At 45.7% G+C, this 27,447-nt stretch overlaps 1 protein-coding gene across 5 annotated transcripts in view; it reads left to right on the forward strand.

Moving 5' to 3' along the window:
* LOC147102289 (flotillin-2) overlaps positions 1-27,447 on the forward strand; it is a 140,716-nt gene that overhangs the window by 95,051 nt on the left and 18,218 nt on the right. For 3 of the 5 annotated variants that reach the window (XM_085964684.1, XM_085964686.1, XM_085964687.1), the window contains 4 exons: positions 16,208-16,331; positions 18,724-18,842; positions 24,830-24,943; positions 26,496-26,615. In XM_085964684.1, coding sequence (XP_085820810.1) covers positions 16,208-16,331; positions 18,724-18,842; positions 24,830-24,943; positions 26,496-26,615 — 477 coding nt within the window. Of the gene's footprint in view, positions 1-479; positions 571-16,207; positions 16,332-18,723; positions 18,843-24,829; positions 24,944-26,495; positions 26,616-27,447 lie in introns of all 5 variants that reach the window. The other 2 variants (XM_085964683.1, XM_085964685.1) reach the window with 1 other exon arrangement.

The following is a 27,447-nucleotide window of genomic DNA, read 5'->3' on the forward strand; positions in this document are numbered from 1 at the left end:
TTCCAATTATGAAATGCATCTACTGCAATGACGACAAACAGAACTCCATTCTGACAAAAAGTTGCAATCTTCCCCACCAGATTTTGGGGATTGACTTGGTGTTATGAATTATTGAGTGTCCTGAAGTATAAGCCACATTGTATGTTCATTAAAATGGCTCGTTTCTCTGTGAAAAGTCGTGTGTAATACTTCATTGCATAAAATGGTTGCTGCAGCAACTTCATCAGAAGGAGTTCTAACTAAATGGACTCACCTACACTGTGAAGATCTCAAGGGGTGCCTCTCGAGCCCCATGCAATAATTTTACTTTTGATAATCAGTTATTTTATTTAGCTGGGCTTTTTTTTTTCCTGAGCATTGTATGGTACCTCTGGTTGGGGTTCAAAGGTGAGAGGTGAAAGGATTGGAAGAAAAAAGGAAGTGGGGCTTGAGGCCTGTCATGTGACCTGGAATTTGCGAGTGTTTTACGTTTTTCACAGGATTTCCCTTGAGATTATGACGCTTCAGCCCAAGTGTGAGGATGTAGAGACCGCAGAGGGGGTAGCACTAACTGTCACAGGGGTCGCTCAGGTAAATAACCCCACAATCCCAAAATAAAAGCTGATTTCTAAAAATTCTTTGCAGCCTGAGTCTGTCAAAAGGCACAAAAAAAAACTGACTAATGCTTTTGCTTATCTTAACAAAACAGTAGGAGGTCACTTATTCTGTAATTCTTACATGAATGACGTTCAAGGGTGGAAAATGTGTTTTAACAGGACCTGACTGTGATAACATTCAGGCCCGTGGCCACTTATTATTTTGTTCAAGAACCCACCATGTATTGGAATGCCATGTTTCTCACACCGAGCGGCACGCAGCTATCCAAATGTTGAAGCTCGTAGTGGCATAAAGCAGACCCATGGAAAGTACTATTATACGGCCCCTTGGGCCTCTGGCATCAAAATTGCACATTTGTGGACGAAACAGTCGCCGAGAATCTGGCATGAAACCTCGCACACGTACAGTTTTCCACCCATGAATGTTAGTGGTGAGCTGACCGTTCATTTTGGAACCATGGGATCATTTTCTGTAACGTTCAAATTAACTTTTGCAGGCTTTGGTGATTTTTTTTTGGGGGGATTTTTATTTTGGTTGACATGTTTCTATTCTGCCTCAACCGGTTAAATGGAACTGCATGACCTTAAAATGAATGGCATTCTCCCTGGTTTGAGCCCGTACAGTGTGGGAAGTCGCAAGCACCCCGAGGTGTCTCGGTGTCTCCTAGCGGGGACACCAACCTTTTACGGTACAACATGTGCCAACAGGCACTGTGGCTACCAACTAGCTACCTGTGATTTCACTGGACCTCTTTGGCCAATACACAAGCAAAATCTGGGGAGCATTCATTCCACTGCTAATAAACTGATTCACTGATCAGCTGTTTTAAACAAAAAAAAGCATACGGGTTCCACGGCTTTTACAAATCGAGGCGTTGAGTGCAAAAGCATGGAAGTTATGCTAAACCTTTAAAAAATTGCTGGTTAGGTCTCCGCTAGAGTATTGTGTTCATTCCTGGGTACCAAGATAGCAGCAGCATGTGTGTAATGCATCTGAATGTAATGCAAATAATTAATTTAATATTGTATCTCGTAATATAACCAATGATTATTCCCTGTACCTCTACCAGGAATGCAATGATATTTTACTATACCACCGTCCTCTATAAATCTCCAGGTTTTGAATTGGCTCCTTCACCCCACTGTAATAACCCTTAAACTAGGATGATTGACAGCAAAAGGATCTGAAATTAGGCTTTTATTTAATGCTTCAAGCCCTAGGAATTAAATGAGATTCTCAATGCTGTGAACATATTCTGTCGGTAATGCATTGAGACCCTTTTCACAATGAATTTTAATTTCCTGCAACAGAATCACTAGATCAGGGACTGCAGAATAAAGCTGTGTGAGGCGGACTGAATAGGTAGAGCTAGATTAACTTATGCAGAGAAACAACCTATGACACAAGACAGCTGCAGAGAGAGGGAGGAAAAATGAATTACCTGAAGAATTCCGAATGGGGCAAAGAAATCTGAGGGAACAAACCCTTTGAGGTAGTGGCCAAAGAAGAATTGGTTGGAAAGACTGCAAAAGAAAATCAAGGTTAGAGAACGATGGGAGATTAATGTTCAAATCTTCAATGTAAGTGGGTAGTTTCAGGATAGTAGGAGTGTATCTTATTTTGGACCACTGGGTGTCTGAATTGCATGGAAGCCATGAGTCTCCAAGCTTAGCTGCAGAGAAATCGCCCTAAGTAGAGTCTTTGTTTGTGGCGTGCATACACTGTCCCTTGAGGGACACACACCACGTGTTCAAGTCCAGAGAGCATAGGTGCAGTTTGGCAAGTGGCAAGGGAGCCCCCATATGTGCACAGGGTTACGCTGGAGTTTAATTAGCTAAAGCAGTGCACCCATCAGCATTATTCTCTGATGAGCTGTTTAAAAAAAGCATATGGGATCCTTGGCTTCATAAATAGAGGCATAGTGTAGAAAAATATGGAAGTTATGCTAAGCCTTTGTAAAACGCTGGTTAGGCCTCGGCTAGAGCGTCCGCTGTGGCTCAGTGGGTAGCATTCTCGTCTCTCAGTCAGAAGGTTATGGGTTCAAGTCCCACTTCAGAGACTTGAGCTCATAATCTCGGCTGGAGTGCAGTGCTGAGGGAGGTGCCGTCTTTCGGATGAGATGTTAAACCGAGGTCTCGTCTGCCCTCGGGTAAAAGATCCCAAGGCACTATTTCTGAGAAGAGCAGGGGAGTTCTGCCCAATATCCTGGCCAACATTTATCCCTCAATCAATATCTGGTCATTATTACATCATTGGCTTTAAAGCACTTTGGACCGTCCTGAAGTCATGATAGGCTCTATATAAATGCAAGTATGTCTTTCTATCGAGAGTATTATGTCCAATTCTGGGCACCACACTTTAGGATGGATGTCACGGCCTTGGAGAGGGTGTAGAGGGGTTTTACCAGAATTATACCAGGGATGAGGGAGTTCCGTTATGTGGAGAGACTGGAGAAGCTGCGATTGTTCTCCTTAGAGCAGAGAAGATTAAGGGGAGATTTAATAGAAGTTTTCAAAATTATGAAGTGGTTTGATAGAGTAAATAAGGAGAAATTGTTTCCACTAGCAAGTGGGCCGGTAACCATAGAACACAGATTATGAGGGGAGTTGAGAACTTTTTTTTACGCTATGCAAATTGTGATCTGGAATGCGCTGCCTGAAAGGGCTGTGGAAGCAGATTCAATAGTAACTTTCAAAAGAGAATTGGGTATATACCTGAAAAGAAAAAAATTGCGGTTCTATGGAGAAGCACCCTTCCCCAAGACAACAACAACTTGCATTTATATAGCGTTTTTAATGTAGGAAAACATCCCAAGCTGCTTCACAGAGGGGGGTAATCAGCCAAAGTCAGAGAATTTGGGAGGGGCTTAATATCTCACATGAACGATGGCACGTCCAACAGTGCAGCACTCCCTCCGTACTGTACTGAAGTCTCGGCCTGGATTATGTGCTCAAGTCCTTGAGTGTGGCTTGAACCCATGAGCATCTGCCACTGAGCCAAGGCCGACGCCTCTCAGAATTTTGGATGAGCTGAAGTGTGTGCAGTGGGGGAGGATGTGAAACCAGCCAGGAGAGTGTTGAAATAATCGAGTCTGGAGGTGGAAACGGATCAGGATTTCAGTGGCAATTGGGCTGGGGTGGAGGCGGGTAATGTAACGGAGGGAGAAGTAGTTGGCCTTTGTGATGGAGGCTATGGGGTTAGAAGCACAGGGCCGAGTAAGCTGCCAAGGTTGCGAGCAGTGTTGTTCAACTTGAGATAGTGGCCAGGGAGGGGGATAAAATCAATATACAGGGCATGGAGCTTGTGCCAGAAGTTGAAGACAATGGCTTCAGTCTTCCCAATGTTTAACTGGAGGAAATTGCAGCTCATCCATGACTGGATATTAGACGAGCAGTCTAGCAAGATAGAGGCAATGGAGGGATCGAGAGAGATGGTGGAGAGGTATAGCTGGGTGTTATCAGTGTACTTGTAGAAGCTGACCCCATGTGGCCAAGGGCAGCATGTAGCTGAGGAAGAGGAGGGAGTCCAGGATAGATCCTCGGGGAACCCTGGAGCTTATGGTGCAGGGACGAGCTAGATTTGTTCATCCTCCTCTTGGTGTGCGGCTGAGATAAGGTTGACTGAGTGGGAAAATTGAACCCTTGTCCCAGCACTCCTTAACAGCAGATTTTGATGCAGCTGTCATTAGTATTTTAGAAACTTGTGGCACATAAGGTTTAGAATTTAAAGAATTTGAATCTGCAGAGTATTATCTATGGATTGCTTTCAGCTTTATTTCAGTGTTTGCCATAATTGCACTTTGTGGTTGTGAGGCAACCTCCAGTATGACCTAAATTGTTGTCTTTGAAGAGTTTGCAGTGACAGGAATTCCCATGGCTGAGTTCATTGCTCTGCTAACCGTATTTGTTTTTTCCAGTTGCATGTTCGAAGCATCGAACTGGAACAGATTGATGCTGTCCCTATTTATAATAGAATTAAATCCAAGAATAGTGATACGTAGGACTCAGATTTTTTAGACGGGATGACTATTGGTGTTTGTACAGAGGGCATCTTAAATCTGGAGGAATTGCCTCCGAATGTTAACTGTGAAGAGGCTTTGATCTTGTGTGCGGCTTGAAAACTGTACTGGCTTCAAAGTTTTGTTACAAACTTGCTCCAGCTGCAAAGCTCGAGAAGTGTGCCTGCGGCAATCTCTTTGCTTCACTTGTTCAGCCTCCCCGTGACCTACATTTTAATGGACTCATCATAGGTTTAAAAAAAACTCAAAGCTCTCCTGATAGTGGAGGGGACCACTTGCTGTGGTACTGAGCTACATGGGCCAGAAAGTACCAGGTTTGGTATCCTGTCTAGTGAGGGTGGTGGTCGAGATACCGTCTACTCTTTAATTGATTATTTCAAATGATCTGTTAATTCCGTTTTTTTTAAACTTTAAATTGAAACGATTGCATAATTTGATTTTTCTTCCCCTTAAATAAAATGTTTTAAAAATAATAGGAGTAGACGATTGGCCCTCCAGATCTGTAGGTTAGAAAGAGGATAGAAGTTCGCACTGCTCCATTGCTTCATAGCGAGCGTGCTGGAAAAAGCACGGGTGAATGTCCAGGTGAGGACAGCATTGGGCTCAACTGTGATGTTCTCCACAGTCACCAAGACCCACTGGCTAGGCTCGCACATCAGCACGAGTACCTGGGCAAGGCACAGAGAAGGTTAAGAGATGACGTAATAGAGGTTTTCAGATGAGAGGTTTTGTTAGAGTCAATAGGGAAAAAATATTCCCTCTGGCGAGTAGGTCAATAACTAGAGGGCATAGATTCCAAGTCATTGGAAAAAGACCTAGAGAGGGGGATGAGGAGAATATTTTTCAGACTTGTCAGGATCAGGAATGCTCGACCTGAAAAGGTGGTAGAAGCTGATTCCATCAATAATTTTAAAAGGGAGTTGGACGGGTTCCTGAGGATGAGGAACTGACCGGGTTAGGGACAAAAAACGAGGATGTAGGATTAGCACAACGGCTCTTTCAAAGAGCCAGCACAGGCACGACGGGCCGAATGGCCGCCTCCTCTGCTGTGAATCTATGAATAGTTGCAGCTGGACCTCAGTAAGAGCTTCAGAAGATCGGGGGGTGGGGGGAGAAATTAAACAATCACAAGATTACTGTTGAAAGTTCAAGATATTTCCCTTTATTATTTATGTCTTCAGTGATTAGTTTTTAGTTTCAGCCCTTCAAAGCTTGTGACAATTTAGAACACAAGAAAATCCATCAGTTTTTTGAGATTCTTATTGAGCACTAATTAAGGTGCTAGTTTTTCGCTCGTCTACATAATTTGCATAAGTGGTCACTAATTAGTGTAGGCGGCTATGTTTGTAAGGTGTATTTCTGCTCAGTGAAGAGTAAATTTATTTTCATTTTGAGAAGTTGTTGTCCCATTTGGGGTAAATCACCAGAATATAGTTTTCCCCCCTTCTGCACCCTTGGACTGGCCTGTGTCGCCACCTTGTTGGTGCACTTATCGATGTGGGGGTCGGAGCTGATAGATGGCACAAAGTTTTTATAATGGTTTCAGCGCACTGTCAGCCAGTCTGCGCCATTGTTGATGTTGGGTTGTACGGTGCATCTATGTTGCCCAGTTGTTTACCTGCTGCCTTGGGGTGTCTGTAATTCATTCTCCCCCTTTTAAAGCTGGCTGCCAATCATGCTGATCTAATGGCATGTCAGTAAAATCCCCACCTTTGTGTGTTGAGTGTGGGAGTGTTTATGACGTGCAGCTGACTGGAGGGAGACAACAACAACAACTTGTATTTATATAGCGCCTTTAGCGTAGTAAAACGTCCCAAGGTGCTGCACAGGAGTATTATAAGCCAAAAAATTGACACCGATCCACATAAGGATAAATTAGGGCAGGTGACCAAAAGCTTGTTCAAAGAGGTAGGTTTTAAGGAGCGTCTTAAAGAAGGAGAGAGAGGTTGCGAGGTTTAGGCAGGGAATTCCAGAGTTTAGGGCCCAGGCAACAGAAGGCATGACCAACAAAGGTTGAGTGATTATAATCAGGGATCCTCGAGGGCAGAATTAGAGGAGCGCAGATATCTCGGGAGTTGTGTGATTCCTGTGCTACTGTCCAATCCAAAAGTGCCCATTTTCTCATGGTCCACAGCAGGACTGAACAGTTTACCTTTTAAGTAAGACTAGAAAATATCCATAAACATTATAAGCCACAACTTTCAATACTGTGAAACAGACATACTGAAAGAGACGGTCCATTAGTACCGTAGGGTTACCTAATAGAGGTCTTTAAAATCATGAAAGGTTTTGATAGAATAGACACAGGGAGAGTGTTTCCACTTGTGGGGGAAGAGAAAAACTAGAGGCCATCAATATAAGATAGTCACCAAAAAATCCAGTCGGGAATTCAGAAGAAACTTCTTTACCCAGAGAGTGGTGAGAATGTGGAACTCGCTACCACAGGAAGTGGTTGAGGCAAATAGTATAGATACATTTGAGGGGCGATTAGATAAGCATATGAGGGAGAAAGGAATAGAGGATTATGCTGATAGATTTAGATGAGGAAAGACGGGAGGAGGCTCGAGGGGAGGAGGCTCGAGTGGAGCATAAACGCCGGCATGGACTGGTTGGGCCGAATGGCCTGTTTCTGTGCCGTATATCCTGTGTAATCCTTTCTATTAAAAAGGCTATGAAGCTAAGAAAGTCTGCAGCAAGGAAAGGTAATTTGCCCCATCAAGCCCAATCCATGTGTGGTTCTTTCATAGACATCCTCTCCCACCGCACACTGGACCACCTCCTATTGATCCCCGACTTCACTGAACACCCAAGTTCTTGCCCCTGGGCAAAAGATAAATGCAGGGCACTGCTGAGGAATCCTATTAGTTTGATGTCGAGTTAATTGTTCACTCTTCCTTGCATTAGCACCTGAGTCAAGGTTCCCGTTCATTTTTTTAAAAATTAGCTCCTGGATATTATTGAAGATTCTCTCCAGCGTAATTTTCCCTTCAGTATTTTCTTCAATTGCAGCAGGTGTCAGGGTGGCTGCTTTTAGTGAGTCCTCGCTGCAAGCACCATTTACAGGCAGCTGTTGACCATCTCTGTGAGCTGCACAAGCACAAAATATGAAATTACTACAGAAAATGCTGGAAACACTCAGCAGGCCAGGCAACATCCGTGGAGAGAGAGAGAGAGAGAGTTAACGTCAGAAGGGTCACAGACCTGACACGTTAACTCTGACTCGCTCTCCGCGGATGCTGCCTGGCCTGCTGAATGTTTCCAGCATTTTCTGTTGTTAGTTCAGATTTCCAGCATCCGCAGTATTTGGCTATTGCCGAATGTGAAATTGTTGGTTGCCACAAATCGAGTCTCTTGTGATAGCGGCAGTGTTCTCGAGAAATTCAGAGACTCTTACAGCTCGGAAGGAGGCCATTCGGCCCATCGTGCCTGTGCCGGCCCTTTGAAAGAGCTCTCCAATTAATCCCACTCTCCCTACTCTTTCCCTGGAGCCCTGCAAATTTTTCCTCCCTTCAAGTATTTATCCAATTCCCATTAAAATTTTGATCAGCCAATCCATTTTAATTGGCACCTGCCAACGAAGTGAGAGTTTTTACATTGCTTGGTAGGTCCGCCCTATTCAATCAACTACACTACTGAAAGTAAATCCCACAGCACTGGAGATCCATCCTTTCTTGGATCACTGAATCTGCTCTCTGCTTTTGGTTTCGTCAACATGCTCACCGCATCAGCATGCTTTGTTAATGATGCAAACTGACAGCACGTATGACACAATGGGTTAGCTCAATGCTTGTTCTTGGCCCCTACCCAAGTGGGTTTTTTTTAATTAAAGATATATTTTTTTTAATTATCAGAAGAATATATTATCCAGTACCTCTACTCTCTAGTAGTCTCCTCTCCAGAGGAGGCCGATTCGCAACATGGAGAGCTGGCCTCCTCCAACAGGTTTACTGGAGAGCAGAGGCACAGGGCTGTATTTAATCATGGAGGAGTGATGCAGAGGGAGTTGGTTTGCCGTTACTTTCCCAAGACTTGAGGCACGTCTAAAAATGCCTGAAGTTAAAGCATCGGTGCCAGTTACTGCATCACGGGGACTGAGTGAGTTGAGATTAAAAGAGAAGCTAGTGACGGGCTTTTTCCCTAAGAATTCCTTCCTGTGCGCATCCATTTTGGGGGAGGGGGGGCTAGATAAAATGAGGGGGAGTGACAACAGCCGGGGCTTCCGATGGAGTTGACTTGCTAAAGTGCACTCTTTCCCCGCCCCCCCCCCCCCCCCCCCCCGCCAACTGCATCCAACTCCACTATACCTGCCCCCTCCAGTGGATGCTTACAGGGTCCCCAAAGATGCAGTTTGAATTATTATTGTAAAATGGGAAGTGCAACATGGAACTGCAAAAGACCTAGAGCAGAGAAAGAAACTCTGTGGGTAAGTCAGTTGGTATTGTTATTTCTCAGTGATTGTGCGGTGATGAGCCCTGTGGGCTGGCATCAAACAGTGAGAAAAGTCCCATAGAGCTACCTCACTGTGTACTCGTGTGAATGAATGCATGAATTTTAACCCTAAAGTTTACTCAACCGTAACTTGCCCAAATCTACTGAATTCTTTATTAAGGCTAAAGTGATGGGATGTGCGATCCTATCTGCGTCTACTCTCAGTGATTTAACCAGTGTTTGTCAGGCCATAATGTGAAAGGTCCAGCCTATCTGCAGGAGAGGGAGTGCAAATTGGTCACAGTGAAGGCTCTGCCGTGTTCATGTACCTCCTAGTGGCTTATGATGGGATGATATTGCAGCTGACTAAGAGCTGCTCTGTTCCCTGCCTTCTGACTGGGTCGGGGGGTGGGAGGTGGGGTGGGGGGGCTCCTAATTGAGGAGGATAAAGTCTTGATGGCTCAGATTTCCTGTTTTCAAGTTAGTTGAAGCTGCCCCGATAGTTCGGCTAGTTTCGCGAGCGAGTAGCGGAGCCACACAGAATGCAAGGTCCCGATTGGATTCCTGTTGCTGTGCTGAATTAGTTGATCTCGAATGAGACAACAGTTTACAGTTGTCTTCGCCGCCACCCCTGCACTAGAAAGGGGAAAACCAGCTAGGACCCCCTGCTCCTGAGTACTAGCCAGCAGCCTCTGCTGGAAAATGTGCATGTCAGTTAAGGAGAGGACCGGGCTTGGTTGCGATGGTTGAATATCCTGGCAGTGCTCACCGTGTAGGCTCGTGCATAAAGAACGGTCACTTGGACAGTGTACTGGAGGAGAGTGCCCAGCACCCCTGGGCACCGTACCCCAGCAGGATTCCATGCCTTCAGAAGAAGGGGGGGCGAGGGAAGGGACAAAATTGGCAAAATTTCCTTTTTCAATCAAAAGTATTTGATGTGATTTAAATTGTCTAAGTCTCTGCTTCCAAATGGTAAGAGTGTCTCCTTGCACAAAGCAGTTTAGAGAATTCAGCCTACAAAATCACAGGCTGTCACAAGAAAATGAATGTGTAGGTGGAATGAGAAGGTAGAAAATAGATGAGATCTTTAAACTCCGATACCCAGGTGTCACGTAATTAAATTTCAATCGTCAACATTTTAAAATTGGGCATAATTAGCACTTTATTATTCAGCGTAAATTGAAACCTGGACAACATCTCGGATTTAGATTTCACAGCCTTTGTTACACACTGTTGACCACTTCCAAAATCATTTTCTTCCCCCCCTCCCCCAGCCCCCCTACCCCCTCCCTCCCCGCCGGATTTACAAAAACACTTTGTAATACCTCATCTCTGCATGCACATCACGGAACAGTTTGACAGATTCTGCTGCTGTGAAAGGGCTGGTAGAGACTGAAAGGAAAAGTGCCTGGATGCTGATCATTAAATTATAGACCACTTTGGAAACCTGTTCTGCCATATTGGAGCATTGATGCAATTGATTCTGGTTTCCAATAATACTTTGCAGCCTTGAGTGGGTATTTTAGAGCATAATTCTGGCATGAACCCTTCCTCCATATTGGGGTGTACAATGATCAATACTTTACATTGCAGCACGTGCAATGTGATCAATTTACATCTCAAAAGTGGAAGAGTTTATGGATAATTATAATTTCTTGGCAACGCAGCACTTGACTGTCCCTTGATTGCTCATAGATATCAGTCAAAATACAACCACGAACCAACTCCAAAATGGCAGATAGATCACTGAGCACATGTTGGCTGTGATAAACCCATTCCATGCTTGCTTGCCATGTTAACGCACTGAAGGTGGAGACAGGCAGCGACACAAGGTTTGAAATAACGGAGGGGAGAAAACACTGGGATGAAGAGAGCACCCAAACCAAAATACAAAAATGGCAGTTTTCAAAAGTGTTGCCAGCACGAAACTTCTGTTTCCTATCTCATCAGCATCTTTCACTTCAGGCTTATTGTGATTTTTTTTCTCCCCCTTGCTGTTTGTCCTCCTGCCCCCACTTTAAAAGTTCTTGAATATAAAAGGGATGACCTCAAGAAATGGGGTGAATGCTCATCCAAAATGGTCTCTCTTGCTCATTGAATTAATGCTCCACGATTGCACTGTTGTCATTTATTCTGTGTGCTATGAACCATGGCCTGTGACCTGTATGATATCTCCGCACTCGAGATGTGATCAGGTTCTTAAAGCCATTTTACGCGTTTGCTTTTGACTCTTCCCCGACGGCTTTGTGAATATACATGCTGTGTGGCTTCAAGTCCCGGTGTCACCGTTGGCTGATTTCAGCTGGACCAGCAATTGGGGATACCACTCTTGTCCAGAGGGGCGGGGTGGTAAATCATCCAGAGCCCGCCCCCACCCCACTTCCTGATCACTACCCGGCCGGTAACTGCTGCTGGATCATGCAGGTGTGAGGACAGGGTCGGGTTCCAATGTGATGCTGCACATGGTCAATTAGCATCCCAAAAACCTGCTGTTTGAGCTCACATGAAGGGTAGCTACATATCCAAGGTAGTGAAGAGCTGCCAGTGGCATGAATCAGCGTGAGAAGAGTAAGGTTGAGAGGGAGGGAAGAGAACGTGCGTGTGTCCCACTGTGAGGTCTGGTAAATAACTCCCCTCGTGGTGCTGATCCGAATGTATTTTCTGTATTTCCAAGAGGTGATTCCTGTATAATCCAAATTACACATTATATAATTTGACACAAATGATCAGTAATAAAACTGCCTATGATTTCTAATATCTGCACTTGTCCTAGATGTCTTGCATATTGAATCATTAATGCCACAATGCATCTCCAGATGAGTGCCAAGTAATTCAAAAGATTTCCTGGAAGTTAATTGTGCCTGAGAGATGGTCCAATTTTGTCATTTCCCCTCCCTACCCCCCTCCCCTTCTAATTTTTAATTTCCTCCTGGCGTTGTGCAATGCTCCTTCTATCAGGACAAGCAAGAGGCCACATTCCAGGCCAGAACTGACTAGGTGCAAATGGTAGAATTACTTTCATTGTCTTGTATTCTATTTACATTCAAAACACTTCAACTTAAAAACAAATTTGAAGAAAGCAAACTAAACAGAGTGGTCAAGCCGCTTGCTCCTTCTTCCTCTCCCCACGTAAGCCTCTTATCTGCAGCTCTCGTTTTATCTGTAGCCAAGTGATTATAGATCAACAACAATAACTTGTATTTATATAGCACTTTTAACGTAGCAAAGCGTCCCAAGGCGCTTCACAGGAGTGTTATCAATCAAAATTTGACACCAAGACACACAAGGAGATATTGGGACAGGGTCAAGGAGGTAGCTTTTAAGGAATGACTTAAAGGAGGAGAGGTTTAGGGAGGGAATTCCAGAGCTTAGGGCCCAGGCAACTGAAGACACGGCCACCAATGGTGGAGCAATTAAAATCGGGGATGCGCAAGAGGCCAGAATTGGAGGACCACAGAGATCTCGGAAGGTTGTAGGGCTGGAGGAGGTTACAGAGATGGGGAGGGGCGAGACCATGGAGCGATTTAAGAGTTTTTAAATCGAGGCATTACCAGACCGGGAACCAATGTAGGTCAGCGAGCACAGGGGTGATGGGTGAACGGGACTTGGCGTGAGTTAGGAAACGGGCAGCAGAGATTTGGGTGAGCTGAAGTTTACGGAGGGTTGGAGGCCGGCCAGGAACCATCCAATCACACTTCCCCAGTTACACGTTGGAAATAAGTTGAGAAGCTGTCCTATGACTGTTCAGGATTGGTTCTTTTTTTCTCTAGAGTGTTGTCTTTGAAAGTAGTTTTCTCCACAGTTACTGCTGACCCGGCTCTGGAACCTGTCACTGACGTGTGCTAAAGTGGCCTGGTGATGAGAGCTTCTCCGATACACTCACGATGGGCCAAACGGCCTCCTTCTGTGCTGTATCATTCTATGATTCTCCACCTCCTCCCCCTTTTCTTTCCCCGTGGGCTCTGGTCTGCATTGGGCACAATGACGAGGCTGAAATAGGGAACTCGGATTTATGTAATCAGCCCATTTCAAACGCTCTGTGGTTTGGGACTGAATTATCAAATATAAGAACACTAGTGGAAATTGAATTAGCCCCTTATGAATAGGCCACACACTTCCCTAAATATCACATCGCAAAATAGCAAAGTGTAAGTGATTCAAAACCAACTTCAGGTTAATTGCAACATTTTTTAAATCAAAAATTGAAATAGGAAACTATTGAGTGATGTAAGCCAATTCGAATGTTTTTTTTAGGCAGAGGTGTTTACAAGTAACTCTTAAACTTAAATTACTAATTACTGATTAAATTAGAGTATTCCAGGATAAGGGGCTTTAGATGAAAGTATTTAAATACTTTCATTTAAAAATGACACGCAGCGTTTACCAGTCAGATGCATTGAATATGAGGCAGGTAAGATCGCTCCCATCTCTGGTCTCTGCCGGAGCTGCACCAAGAGTGAAGGCATCAAGCGGAGGCTGCAGTCTTTGCCTGCAGGGCAGAGGAGAGAACCTCGCTTGATGGTTCTCCCTGGTATACAGGGGCGTTGATTGTGGTCTGGGAAACAGAGCATCCTGGCAGCAGCAGCAGCAGTGTCGCGAATGGGCGAATAAAAGATAAATTGTAGGCTATATGTTTGTCATTCCAAAATAATAATCACCTGAAAACGTTTGCCTGAGGATTACATACCGTCTGATCGGATTGGAGCTGCCATTCCTGAGTCGTGACCCGGACCACTGGCAAAGCTTTTATATTGCGGGATCCGCAGAAACTGTAGCAAACCCCCACCCCCTCAGGAGGGTCAACCTACTCGCCGCTCGGCTGAACTCCCAGCTCCTGTCTGACACTGCTGCTCCAGGGATTGAAATTCCACTGCACACTGAGCGACACTTCCTGATCTCGTAATAGTTTTGCAAGGACAGGGATTTTCTCCCAAAGCCTGCAACACGATCCCATCCTCCAGAACATTCGCGTCAGGTTGGAGCTGATTTGTGGTGGTCAGAGGCAAGTCCTGAAGTGAAGTGGGGGTGGGTGGGGATGGAATAGAGTGAGCCCAAGATCAGCCATGATCTTATTGAATGGCAGAGCAGGCTCGAGGGGCCAAGTGGCCTGTTCCTGCTCCTATTTCTTATGACGGTCTACTGGGGGAGAAGGGGGAAAGAAAGAGAGAAATGCTGCTGTGAACTAGAATGGACGAGGATGAGAAGGGGTGAAGGATGTCGATGTGAACTGGGGATAAGAATGCCGGCATAGACTGGGGTACAGGTGGGAAGAAGAAAGAGAAATCCCAGCATGAACTGGGGGGCTGGTGGGGAGGAGAGAGTGAGGAGGAATTTTTTCACCCAGAGAGTGGTGAACCTGTGGAATTCTCTACCACAAAAGGCAGTTGAGGCCAATTCATTAAATATATTCAAGAAGGAGTTAGATATATTTCTTAAGGGTAAAGGGAATCAAGGGATATGGGGAGAAAGCAGGGACAGGGTACTGAATTTGGATGATCAGCCATGATCTCATTAAATGGGTGGAGCATGCTCGAGGGGCCGAATGGCCTACTCCTACTATGTTTCTATGAAATCCCAGCATAAACTGGGGGGCTGGTGGGGAGGAGAAAGTAAAATCCCAGCATGAACTGGGGGGCTGGTGGGGTGGAGTAAGTAAAATCCCAGCATGAACTGGGGGGCTGGTGGGGCAGAGTAAGTAAAATCCCAGCAGAGAGAGAAATCCCAGTATCCAGTCAGTTATGCAGAAGGCTGCTCGGCCCATTATTAGCAACATGCTAACGGTCACCAGTTTCAAGCCTCCTGCAATCCCTGTAAAGTGAGCCTTTGCCTTCCTGTGAGAGAAGCAGATTCCACCAGCAAACGTAGTTAGACACATGAGAGGCTTGAGGTGGAGAGGAAGTTGCCACTAAATTTGGCATGAATGGTGCTGCTGTTGGCAAGAGCACCAGTCATGTTTGGTTTACTGCCAGGGTGACTGCTTGCTGCTTATACATGGGTTGTACCTCTGGTGCAGGTGACCATCCATTTTGGTGTAAATGCCCTTTGTCTTTCGACTGCACTTTGCACCCTCTGGTTGTAGAACCTGACTGAAAGTAGGAGCTTCACACTGTCACCTTCCAGACTGGAGAAGGTTCTTAACTAATGACAAGTTGACAAGTTTGTCACTGAACACTTGGGTTCACAGCCCCCTGAAATTGTGGGGGAAATCTCAGTTGGGGGTACCTGTAATTCCTTTCGACTGTTGTCTGCGAGTACCTTGTTGCTGTTTAATCGCGGTGTATTGAGAAGTTAGACCCGTTACCTTTCATTAGATATTTGCCCTTTGAAATTAAGTGACTTGCGGCTCTGTTACCACAGTGGTGCTCGTCCAATGGGGCACTTTACACGTGCTCCCAGGCTCACAACTCTACAATTATCGGCCAATTCCTTGGACGTGCCCCGCTCTTCCACATGCGACTCTTCCCCCTTCCCCTCTTCCACCCCCCCTCCCCCCCCCACACTGCCTGTTGTCAACTCCACGTTTTGGTTTTTTCAATTATTTTGCCAGTTAGACCGTAACTGTCAAAGCTGCATGCCACGCTAAGTCCTTTTTGACTTGCTTTGATGTCGTAAAAGTATTTTGGTGGTGTGATTCATGTAAATGCATGCAGTGGCGAGGCCTCCGTTTGAGCCAGTCAGATTCAAGGTTTCAAATAAGCTGCAATCAATAATTTTTTTAAAGAAGTGTTTTGCCTCTGTACCCTGCAACAGCTTAACTTAGCAATGTGGAAATTCAGTGAGGAATATTTTGATTTTTCTATCAATGGTCAAAATGAATAATCTCTCTCTTTAAGTTACTTTGATGCCTCTCAATGTCCTTGTTGCCAGGTTGGAGTGTTACAGGGTGCAATACTGTTTTGTTGCTTTATGCATTGGCGTGATTTTGGTTTTTTAATGGAGTGTGCTTTGCTTTTTTTTTGCTGTGCTAACCTGCTTTCATGGTATAGCCCTGCAATTTTTAACATCTGCTTCTATTAATCTTAAAAAAAAAAGTATTACAGAAGTGTAGTCTTATTTTAATTCCAGTAAGTTTTAATACCTGCTTTTTAATAGCCTTAAAGTATTAAGAATGTACATAACTGTTTGTCATGTGCTGTCGGCTTATATTGTGCTCCCTATGTGCAGGTGAAAGTCATGACCGAGCTGGAGCTGCTCGCCGTGGCGTGTGAGCAGTTTCTGGGGAAAAGTGTCCAGGAGACCAAAAATGTGGTGCTGCAAACCCTAGAAGGACATCTCCGATCTATCTTGGGTAATTGGTGGCCTTAAGTTTGTTTAAATTCTCATCCCAAAGCCTGCTCCTCAACCCCTACTCTCTTTTTAAAAAAGTTATTCGCACAATTCTAATGCTCAGTGGGTAGCGCAGTCTCCGTCGCTTATAGTGCACATGTTGGTGTTTACGCGATTAGCCCGCTATAAGCGTTGGCCGGTGCGTCTTCATTTACAGGGACTAGGACCTTCCTCGCTAATGAGGACCGAGAGCAGTGAACGGGGCCGCACTCACACAGCCAGGCGCCACTCCACGCCCGCTAGTTTCAGATTCTTCCCTTCGCAGACGGTGCGATTCTCTCCACAGTGAGCATGTGTTGTCCGACGTTCCCGCTAAGCTGCATGGCCGCCCAGCGGTCTGGAGGTCCCGCGCAGCCGGCTCACCGGCTTTTAAATGGGGAAAACCGCACCTGTTATTGGGGGAACGGAAGGATATGCAGGAGGCTCATTCAGCTGGGGCCAGCCAATCATTCCGTGGGAACTCAGTGATGTGAAGAACATCAAAGTTGGGAGTCAAAGGGGCCGCGCACCCGAAAAAGAAATTAGAGGGAACATTGGCGCTGCCCTGTGTTTGCCCACATCCCTCCGCAACTGACCACACTTCATCTCCAATGTCGGGGGAAACGCTGCTTCCAACATCCAGCGGCTGATGAATGAACCCGACGACCACCAAATCCAACTTAATAAAACCCGCTGAGACGCGGGGGGGGGGGGGAGGGGAGGAGGGGAAAGACAGACACAGAATGATCCGTGGAGGGATTTAAATACATTATGATAATGTGGGGGGAAAAGCTTACTGAATTGCCAAAAATAGCCAGCGTGCTCAATGTGTTATAAGCAGCACCTTTGTAATTGACTTCATTGGAAACCGTTATTGACGAGTGTGGATGGAGTAAGTGGTGAGGACTCTTCCCTTTATGTGGATGGGTGATCTGCTCTGTTAGCTTTTGGTCACATGTCCCAATATCTCTCTGCGGCTCGGTGACAAGTTTTGTTTGATAACGTTCCTGCAAAGCGCCTTGGGATGTTCTACTATGTTAAAGGCGCTATATAAATGCAAGTAATTGTTGTTGAGCGATGGGTAAGCTTCCCTCCCATATTACCCCCTTTCCTCTATCCTTATGGGTAAGTTCCCAGCCTCCATACAAAGGAATGTGAGGGGGCGGGGAGGGGGGAGAAACCAGCAACTCCTGGGGCATTGCAGGCAGGAGCCGTATTTTGCACATTGAGGATGCATGGACCTTAAAGTTGATGTATCCTCACAAGCTTTCTCTCCACTTTAATACAATGGGGGTGAGGGTGGTGAGGCTATGTTGACAAAATCCACTTACAATCATTTTGCCACATTTGGGCAGCTACATTTGCTTTCTTCTCCACACTTGTCTCCTTCACTCTTGATCAGATATTCCAGTGAACCTGGCTCCCAACTTTGATGCTCTTCACATCACTGAGTTCCCACGGAATGATTGGCTGGCCCGAGCTGAATGAGCCTCCTGCCTATCCTTCCGTTCCCCCAGTAGTATGTAGGCCAAATGTCAGTGGCCACGTGTTGAAATGCTGCCGAGTTACAGCTGCATTCCTCCCGAGATAACCATACAGAGTTCTGAACACTGGACAGAGGCATCGCAAGCCGTAGACATTGATTTTTGAAATGGGATCGACTTATAAAACAAATAACAACTTTCCCAGTCACAACCAATGCGAGAATCAATTTAAAATTTAGTTCAAAGTCAGTTCTTCACAAGAACACTACAGTTATCAATAAATCCTACGTTTAAAGTAAATTGCCTACCTAAATCACAATTTAAAATCCAAATGTGACATCACTACTTGATTTACCTAAACATCACTCCCACTGTTAAAGTAAGAATTTATAAAGTGCCTTTCACAGCCTCAGGCTGCCCCGAAGTGCTTTACAGCCAATCCAGTACTTTTGAACTGGTGTAATGTAAGAATCGCATCAGCCAGTTTGCACACAGCAAGGTCCCATAAACCGCAATGTGACACTGACCCCACCCCAGCCCGTCTCTCTTTTCCCCCCCCCCCCCCAGCCCGTGTCTCCCCTCCTTCCCCCCCCCCCCCGTCTCTCTCTCTCTTTCCCCCCCCCCCCCCCCCCCCCCCCGCCAAGTCAGTGGCTGTTGCCACCCATTGGAACAGAGTTTTTTTTTAAAGCGTTTAACAATCTTTTATTTAATTGCGACTTTAAGTTTTAACCTTTTTATAAAACTTAAATCCCTGGTAGAGTTGCAGGCTGATGGGTTGTTTCTCTCCCCGCCCCCCCGCCAAAGCCCCCAAAAGAATTAGTGGAAAACCGGATCCGCCAGCTTTTGGACTCGTTGGTGTGGACTGACTGAATTTTTCTTCCTCTCCCACAGGAACACTGACGGTTGAAGCCATCTATCAGGACCGAGATCAGTTTGCTCAGCTGGTACGTGAAGTGGCCGCTCCTGATGTAGGCCGCATGGGAATCGAGATCCTCAGCTTCACCATCAAGGTATGAGAAAGGAAATGTACTTCGAATGCAGAAATATCTGCCGACAACTTTAATTTCACTCGCTACTTTGTTTTTTAATGAATTCAAAAAGCTCCCGTCAGCAGCTGGATCCAAGGTTTGCAGAAACAGGCAAAAAGAGGCAAATGGAGTAAACACATTGAGCACTCGCTGTGCATCAGGGAATTTGTCCCTTCCTCCACTTGGTGCGGTTCCATAGAAATAGGAGGAGGCCATTCAGCCCCTCGAGCCTGTACCACCATTGAATTAGACCACTGCTGATCTGTATCTTAACTCCATTTACTCGACTTGGTTCCGTAGCCCTTAACACCCTTGCCTAACAAAAATCTATCGATCTCAGTTCTGAAATTTCCAATTGACCCCCAGCCTCAACAGCTATTTGGGGGAGAGTGTTTCAGATTTCCAGGACCCTTTGTGTGAAGAAGTGCTTCCTGACATCACCCCTGAACGGCCTGGCTCTTTGTTCTGGACAAACCAGAGGAAATAGTTTCTCTCTCGCTACTCTATCGAATCCTTTAATCATCTTAAACACTCAATTACATCACCCCTTAATCTTCTATACTCGAGGGAACACGAGCCTTGTCTGTGCAACCTGTCCTCGGAATTTAAGCCTCTAAGCCCCGGGTATCGATCTGGTGAATCTGCGCTGCCCCCCCCTCCAAGGCCAGTATCTCCTTCCTGAGGAGTGGGGCCCAGAACTGAACGCATTACTCTAGCCAGAGCTTTATATAACTCTAACATAACTTCCACCCCTTTGTATTCCAGCCCCCTTGGGATAAAGGCCAACATTCCATTAGCCTTTTAAATTATTTTTATGATACCTGTCCACTAGCTTTGTGATTTCTGTGCTTAGACCCCTAAATCTCTCTTATAAGGGTAGAAAGCTGATTTTCATGCATGTGTGTGGTTTACAAAAAAAGTAGCTTGTGGCATATTTGCATTTAAGTACCACAGCTTCCCACGCTGCTTGCTCTCGATTTGAATCAGGCCACCTGAGGGGGAGCCAGCCAGTGAAGACGAGCTGTTTCCACGCAGAGATTGTTGGTACACCCAGGCTGTGGTTTGTCCGCCTCCTATGTGCTCAGTTATAGAGCGGTGTTGGCAGAGCCTCGCGAGCAGATGGCCTGCCTACCCTCTTGGCTGCAAAGTGGTGTATTTGGAGGAAGGGCAGAGCGGAGGGGGGAGGGAACTGAAGAGGGCACGTTTAAAGAGTACCTTGTGGCGTCTGCTGCTGGCGGTTGCTTTCTCTTTGGAGCTGTGGTTATCTTCTGTTTCACCTGTTTTTTTTTTTCCAATTGTGAAGTGTTAGATGAATTTTCATTGTTCATGGACTGCTGCAGGAGTTATTATTGCAGGATGTAGATGATTCAGAACTTGAAGCTCCTATCTAGGTTAGTGCATTCCTCCAGGCATTTTTATTCTAATCTCTAGAAAGGGAGTTCAAGGCAGCTCCTTCTAAAGGCTCCCTGATGGCGCAGCTGGTTATAGCACCAAGTAGCTCAGGTGCCCAGGCTTAAGAGGTCCCAGGTTCCCAGTGTTGAACTCAGCAGGAGTGACACTAGGGTCACTAAATTTGGCCTCACGAGAGAGTTGAAATTGGTCAGGGCTCCCGCTCCTACAGTGACCTCTACAGATGTGTGGTCAATGCACGATCTGAAAGGGAGGTGGAAGCAAAAGGCAATTGGAAAGGAAAAATAGCGGTGCCTTTTGGAAGCAAAGGGCAGGGGTGATAAGTGAGCGGGATTTTGTATAAGATTCAGGTGCAGAGTTCTAGCGTTAGAGTTTACGTAAGGCGAAGGTCAAGTGTCTGACGAGGGGAAGTCGGTCTGGAGCTGCCGAAGGCATGAATGAGGTTTTCAGCAGCAGTGTGGCAAGGTAGGGATGGAGATGGGCGATAGTTGTGAGATGTAAGTAGGCAGTCTTGATTGCCTATATGTGGGGTTTGAAGCTGTGCTCGGGAGCTGTGCAATGTTGTTTCAAAACAATTCATTGTATCTGAAGTGATTCGGACATGAGATGTGTTGAGGCACATTATAAATACGAGTTGTTTTTCTTTTACAACTACAGCTTGCTTCCCCAGTAAAAAATTATTTCCACAACGTCTTTCACATCCTCAGACCGTCCCAAAGAGCTTTACAGCCAATGAAGTACTTTTGAAGTGTAGTCACTGTTGTAATGTAGGAAACATGGCAGCCAATTTGTGCACAGCAAGCTCCCACAAACAGCAATGTGATAATGACCAGATAATCTGTTCTGGTGATACTGGTTGAGGGACAAATATTGGCAGGACACCGGGGAGAATTCCCCTGTTCTCCTTCAGTGCCTTGAGATCTTTTACGTCTACCTGAGGGCAGATGGGGCCTTGGTTAAACGTCTCATCCAAAAGACGGCACCTCTGACAGTGCAGCACTCCCTCAGTACTGCCCCTCCGACAGTGCGGCGTTCTCTCAGCACTGCCCCTCCGACACTGCGGCGCTCCCTCAGTACTGCCATTCCTACGGTGCGCCCCTCCCTCAGTACTGCCCCTCCGACAGTGCGGCGCTCCCTCAGTACTGCCCCTCCGACAGTGCGGCGCTCCCTCAGTACTCCAGTGGCCGTGTACCTCAGTTATATGAAAACCTTGATGTGTGTCAGCAAGCTAACTTAACATGGGAGGCATCAAAGCCAAGTCAGTTCCACTTCTCCCCCGGCATCCTCTATAGGGTACTGTCCATCTGCAGTCACAGATGTTTATTTTCAGCCCCCCCAACCCCCACCCCTGAGGCTGCTTGTAGCTCAGCTACCACCTCCCTGCCTGAGATCAGCTAACTCCACACAGACCAGAGATTGAACCTGGGATCTTCCTGATCCTTGTGCCTCAGCCACTGACTGATCCACCGGGGAAACTGTAATGAGAATCACACAGAATGTACAGCAGAGAAACAGGCCATTCGGCCCAACTGGTCCATGCCGGTGTTTATGCTCCACAGGACCCTCCTCCCATCCCTCTTCATCTCACCTTATCAGCATAACCCTCTATTCCTTTCTCATGTGTTTATCTAGCTTTCACTTAAATGCATCTCAAGAGACATTTTTTAAAAACAGTGCAAGTGGGAATACCCAGTCATATTTTGCATACAGATCACAGCTACCTACCGCAGTGCCAAATATCTGGGGTGGGAACTTTAAGACAACCCCTCAGAAGAAGGGTATTATACACCCTGTGCTATTGAGTGAGCCATAATATTGTAAAGCAGGAGGGCATTTCTTCAACTTGTACCTGTTCAGTGGAACTCTAGCTCCCTTCTCTGTGAAGCTTGTGATATTGGAAGCACACATTCACACAACTCCATGCAGTTGACGAGAGCTGTGTTATTTTTAGTCTGAAATTTTAAAACCATGTTAAGAATGTGATGAGAATTTTTGGTTTATATTTTAAGACCTGACACAGTATATGCTGTGCTTGCATTTCCCAGCACTATTTAAACATTGGGAATATGTAATACCTTAACCCTATGATTGCCTAATTAATACCTCTTTTTTTAAAGTACATTTTTCATGCTTCACTGAAAAAGCACTGACATTTATAATAGTACTTTCTCGCATCTTAAATTGCAGTGACTGTGTGCACAAACGCAGCAGCCATCTTGCAGACAGTGGAATCGGCAATCAAGTGTTTATTTTAGTGGGAGGGCTGTTGACCAGGACGCCGAGAATGATTGTGTCGTGGGATTTCTAGCATCCACTGGAATGACCGAAACCGGCAAACCAGGCCTTGGTTTGGTCATCCCTTCTCGAGAACGACACCTCCGACAATGTAGCACTCCCTCAGTGCTGCACTAAGGTGTCAGCTTAGATAATGCGCTCAAGCCCGAGCGTGGGGCTTGAACCCACAGCCGTGTGACTCGAAGGTGAAAGGAATAGTGAAATCCACGGACGATTGAACTTGTGGAATTATCCGAACTGAAATCTAATCGAGTTCCCTTCCTGTGGTGCAGAAATGGTGCTGTGATTCTGAAAGGATTAAACATCAAGGGCCGCAGGCGACATGAGCTAATGCATCAACCAAGTACTAGGGATGGAAACAATTTGGAAAGTGCTGACTTGCAATCTGAGCGACTTTCCATTTAGTGCAGGAACACAGGGGAATTTGCATTGTGGGCCAACATTCACTGACTGACTGATCCCCGCCATTTTCAGTGGTTGTTGGAACATTTTTCCCACATGGTGAAACTGCCCCATGAAGCAACACTGATTTTAAAGTAATGTGATTCCTTGACTTTTAAAGATTCACCAGTAAAATCCACATCCCGCAGAAAGTGACGGTTCAGCCTCTTTGTTCAGGACGCGCCTTAGTTGTTTTAACAGGCGTGTCAGTAATATTTACTAATGGCATTTTTCAAATTCCTGTGAATTTTTAATATGGAAAATGTTCCTCATTGCCAATATTGCGATTGTCTCTGATTTTGAAAGTTCTAACCTAATCTCAGACTGGAGTTTAAAATGTCAAGAGTCTGGATTAAATTTACGACCCTTTTTTGACTCTCCACGTTGCTCTCAAAATAGCCATTGCCCATTGGTTCTTCCCCTGATGGTTCCTTCCCTCTCTCACCATTGGGGAAGTGTTTTCGTTCTGTACACCTCCTCCAGCACGGCTGAGATCAGGAACTTGCGGAGTGGAGAGTCGCAATCCTCGGCTGGAGTCACCCTGTTACTTAGGGCAGGGTTGAGCGTCAGTCAGCTAAAGCTTTAGTTCACCAGACATCCTTTCAAAGCATAATTTAAAAGCCACTTTTCGTTTAGTTTATGGGGGGGCAGGGATGAAGTGGGGATAAGTTTTGATACAGAAACAAACTAGTTACCATGTGGATGTCTGTTAAGCTTGGAGACAAATGCTTTTTGGACACATGGTGGGCTTTATTGAAGGACCTGGAATAAGAAATACAGACGTCTGTAGAGAAGGATCCGAAGATCATTTTTTTATTCATTCACAAGATGTGGGTGTCACTGGGAAGCCCAGCATTTATTGCCCATCCCTAAACAATTGAATGGCTCGCTGGGCCATTTCAGAGGGCCTGGAGTCCACATATAGGCCAGACCGGGTAAGGGCGGCAGATTTCCTTCCCTAAAGTACATTAGTGAACCAGATGGGTTTTTACGACAATCGCAGTAGCTACATGGTCACCATTACTGATACAGTACTAGCTTTTTATTCCAGATTTATTTAATTAACTGAATTTAAATTCCCCAGCTGCCATGTCTCCAAATCATTCGTCCAGGCCTCTGGATTACTGGTCCAGTAACACAACCGCTATGCTACCGTTCTTTTAAAACAGAATTAGATAGTTGCTTGAAACTGAGGAACACTAAAGGGCGAGGGGGAGCCAGCTGAAGAGTGGAATTAAACTATGTGGCTCAAATTAAATCCAACACCGGCATAGAGTGAATGAAGTGCACGGCCTGTTTCCGTACTGAAACTTCCTGCGGGTCTGTGACCTGCATCTAGTTCCACTTGAACCATTTACCAACATGTTCAGCATTGTCGATCCTTGGCAGTCATAACCTGAAATCAGTCTTTTGTTTCAAATAAAAACCAGAAAATGCCCGGGAACACTCAGCAGGTCAGGCAGCATCTGTGGAGAGAGAGAAACTGAGTTAACATTTCGGGTTGATGACCTTTCGTCAGAACTGGAAATTTTTTATTTGTTTGAAGAGCTTCCTGTTCGAAGGCTCTGTGAAGCAAACAGGAGAGTGGGATTGGTCTAGATGGTTCATGTGAAGAGAAACCTGGTGTATTGTCTTTTTTTGTGTTGTAACAGTCGATGATTCAATACTTGTTTGCATTCGTTCCATTTGTGGGTTGGATTTGATTTCCACCAACACGGGCTGCGTTGCTGACTCTTGCGGTTAAGCGTTTTTCTCCGATGAATGGCTGTTCAAGGTGCTGGTGGCCTCCCTCCTTCTCTAAGCTCCTGCTCTTTGCGTTACAGGATGTTTTCGACAAAGTGGAGTACCTGAGCTCGTTGGGGAAGTCACAGACAGCGGTGGTGCAGAGAGACGCAGAAATTGGAGTCGCAGAAGCAGAGAGAGATGCCGGAATACGGGTAACCACGATTCGTAAATCACCTAAACCGCAGTTTCTGGGGATCAGAGTGGCATTGAGTCTGATTGTTTCAGCAGTAGGAGTGTGGTTGGGCGTGGAGACACACGGATGCATAACCCCTGTACATTACTCACTCTTATGTGGTGTCAAAAGCAAAGAATCCATGGATCATTTCTTCGAATAGTGTTGAAATGGGCAGGCTTGATTTGTGATGCTTCTGAATGACTTGTAGTGTCCCCTGTAGTAACATTGCCACACGCAAAATGACTCGGCTCCCTGGCAATTGTGTACAAGAGGAAAAGTACGAGTTACATACAGTTTCTACCAGTGCTTTGTCCTCATGAACTCCTCAAACAAGTTTGTATGAATCACCCTTCATGATTTAGTGGTGTCTGAATCTGTGTTGATGTTTGTCCAGCTTACAAAAGACTGGAGAGCGGCGTGACATGAGGTGCCCGGTTTCACCTCTGGCCCTATCCTGTGTATTTTTTCTGCCACCATTCTCCTTTCACACCACCTCCTCTCCTGAAGATGTGGACTTGTCACTTGGGTCCAGCCAATCTCTGGTATCTCTGCTAGGGTTGCCAGCTCTGGTTGGGTGTATTCCTGGAGGTTTCATCAGATGACCTCCACACTCCCGCTATTGGTCTGTCCTCCAGGTGCACTGCCTTCTTGCGGCCAATTGGAAAGGGAGCAGACTCTTTCTTACCCAATTGGATTAACCTTGACTGTTAGTGAAACAAACTTTTTCCCCCATCTCCACTATTTTTATAGCTAATAAGTGTTCAAAAAATTTGAAAAAAGCACCATTTTTTTTTTTTAACATCCCTGTGATTTTTCTCCCGGGTGTTGCTCGGAGCCGTGTCCTGGAGATTAATCTTTAATTCCTGGAGACTCCAGGGCAATCCTGGAGGGTTGGCAACCCCTAATCTCGGCCAAGTGGCAGTATTTCATGTGCAAGCTTAGACGGCAAGTGTTGATGGGTAATTCACCCACGGGGGGTGACGGAAGAAAACTACTAGGCACTTGGACTAAGCGTTAAACAAAGCTTTAATCAACTGTTTTACAACATGGAGGTCTAGTTGTGTCCTTCACTAGTTCCTGTTAAGAATGTCCTGCGCAAGCTGGGCCCGTGCCCGAGTATTTATACTCTCCCTGGACAGCGCCACCCGTAGGCTGCTCAGTACTATTTCATAAGTCTTTCTTTCATGAATGACTGATTCATGTCAGGGGGTATAACAGCTGAGCCCTCACCTGATTACTGGATAGCAATCAAGGGTGGGAATTCTGCTTCGTTTCCTGTTCTCTCACCCACAGATAATGCGACCACCTACTGTCACACCAGCTGAGACCCGCTAACTCAACGTAGACTCAGGATTGTAGCTGGGACCTTGTACGGCTCAATGATTTACAATGTTAACCATTTAAGCCATTCATGTTGACTTGCTAAACACTATATTTGTGTTGTCATTCAGTGCCTGAGTTTCGTTGCATCGTGGACCGGCAGATCCTGTTTATACTTTTTGTTTTTTCTCCATCCCCAAAATCCATAGGAAGCTGAATGCAAGAAGGAAACCATGGATGTTAAGTACAGTGCTGACACCAAGATGGCTGACTCCAAGCGAGCGTTCGAAATGCAGAAGGCAGCCTTTAATCAGGAGATAAATACAAAGGTAGGTGTTTTGTTTGTTCAACAGGCTGTGGGTGAAGTGCTGCAGGCCACTCACACGCCCAATGGCAAATGGAGCCATTCAACATGAGATCAGGGAGCCCTCGGCAAACTGGAAAATATTGAGTCTTAACGGCAGCGCAGAGCATTGGGCCGGGGTTTGTCTGTTACATCGAGTCTACAGCACAGAAACAGGCCATTCGGCCCAACAGATCCGTGCCGACGTTTATGCTCCACACGCGCCTCCTCCCACCCTTCCTCATCTCACCCTATCAGCATAGCCTCCTATCCCTTTCTCCCTCATGTGTTTATCCAGCTTACCCGTAAATGCACCCATGCTATTCGCCTCAACCACTCCCTGTGGTAGCGAGTTCCACATTCTCACCACTCTCTGGGTAAAGAAGTTTCTCCTGAATTCCCTATTGGGTTTATTAGTGACTATCTTATATTTATGGCCCCTAGTTTTGATCTCACCCGCAAGTGGAAACATCTTCTCTACGTCTACCCTATCAAACCATTTCATAATCTTAAAGACCTCGATCAGGTCCCCCCTCAGCCTTCTCTTTTCTAGAGAAAAGAGCCCCAGCCTGTTCCGTCTTTCCTGATCGTTATAACCTCTCTGTTCTGGTATCATCATTGTGAATCTTTTTTGCACCTTCTCCAATGCCTCTATATCCTTTTTATAATATGGAGACCAGAACTGTGCACAGCAAGGAAGTTATGATGAACCTGTATAAAACACTGGTTCAGCCTCAACTGAAGTATTGTGTCCAGTTCTGGACACCGCACTTTAGGAAGGATGTGAAGGCCTTAGAGAGGGTGCAGACAAGATTTAC

Source organism: Somniosus microcephalus, chromosome 22 (assembly GCF_052327205.1).
Source record: "Somniosus microcephalus isolate GS21.2 chromosome 22, FLI_Smic_1.0, whole genome shotgun sequence".
In the NCBI taxonomy this organism is placed as follows: Eukaryota; Metazoa; Chordata; class Chondrichthyes; order Squaliformes; family Somniosidae; genus Somniosus; species Somniosus microcephalus.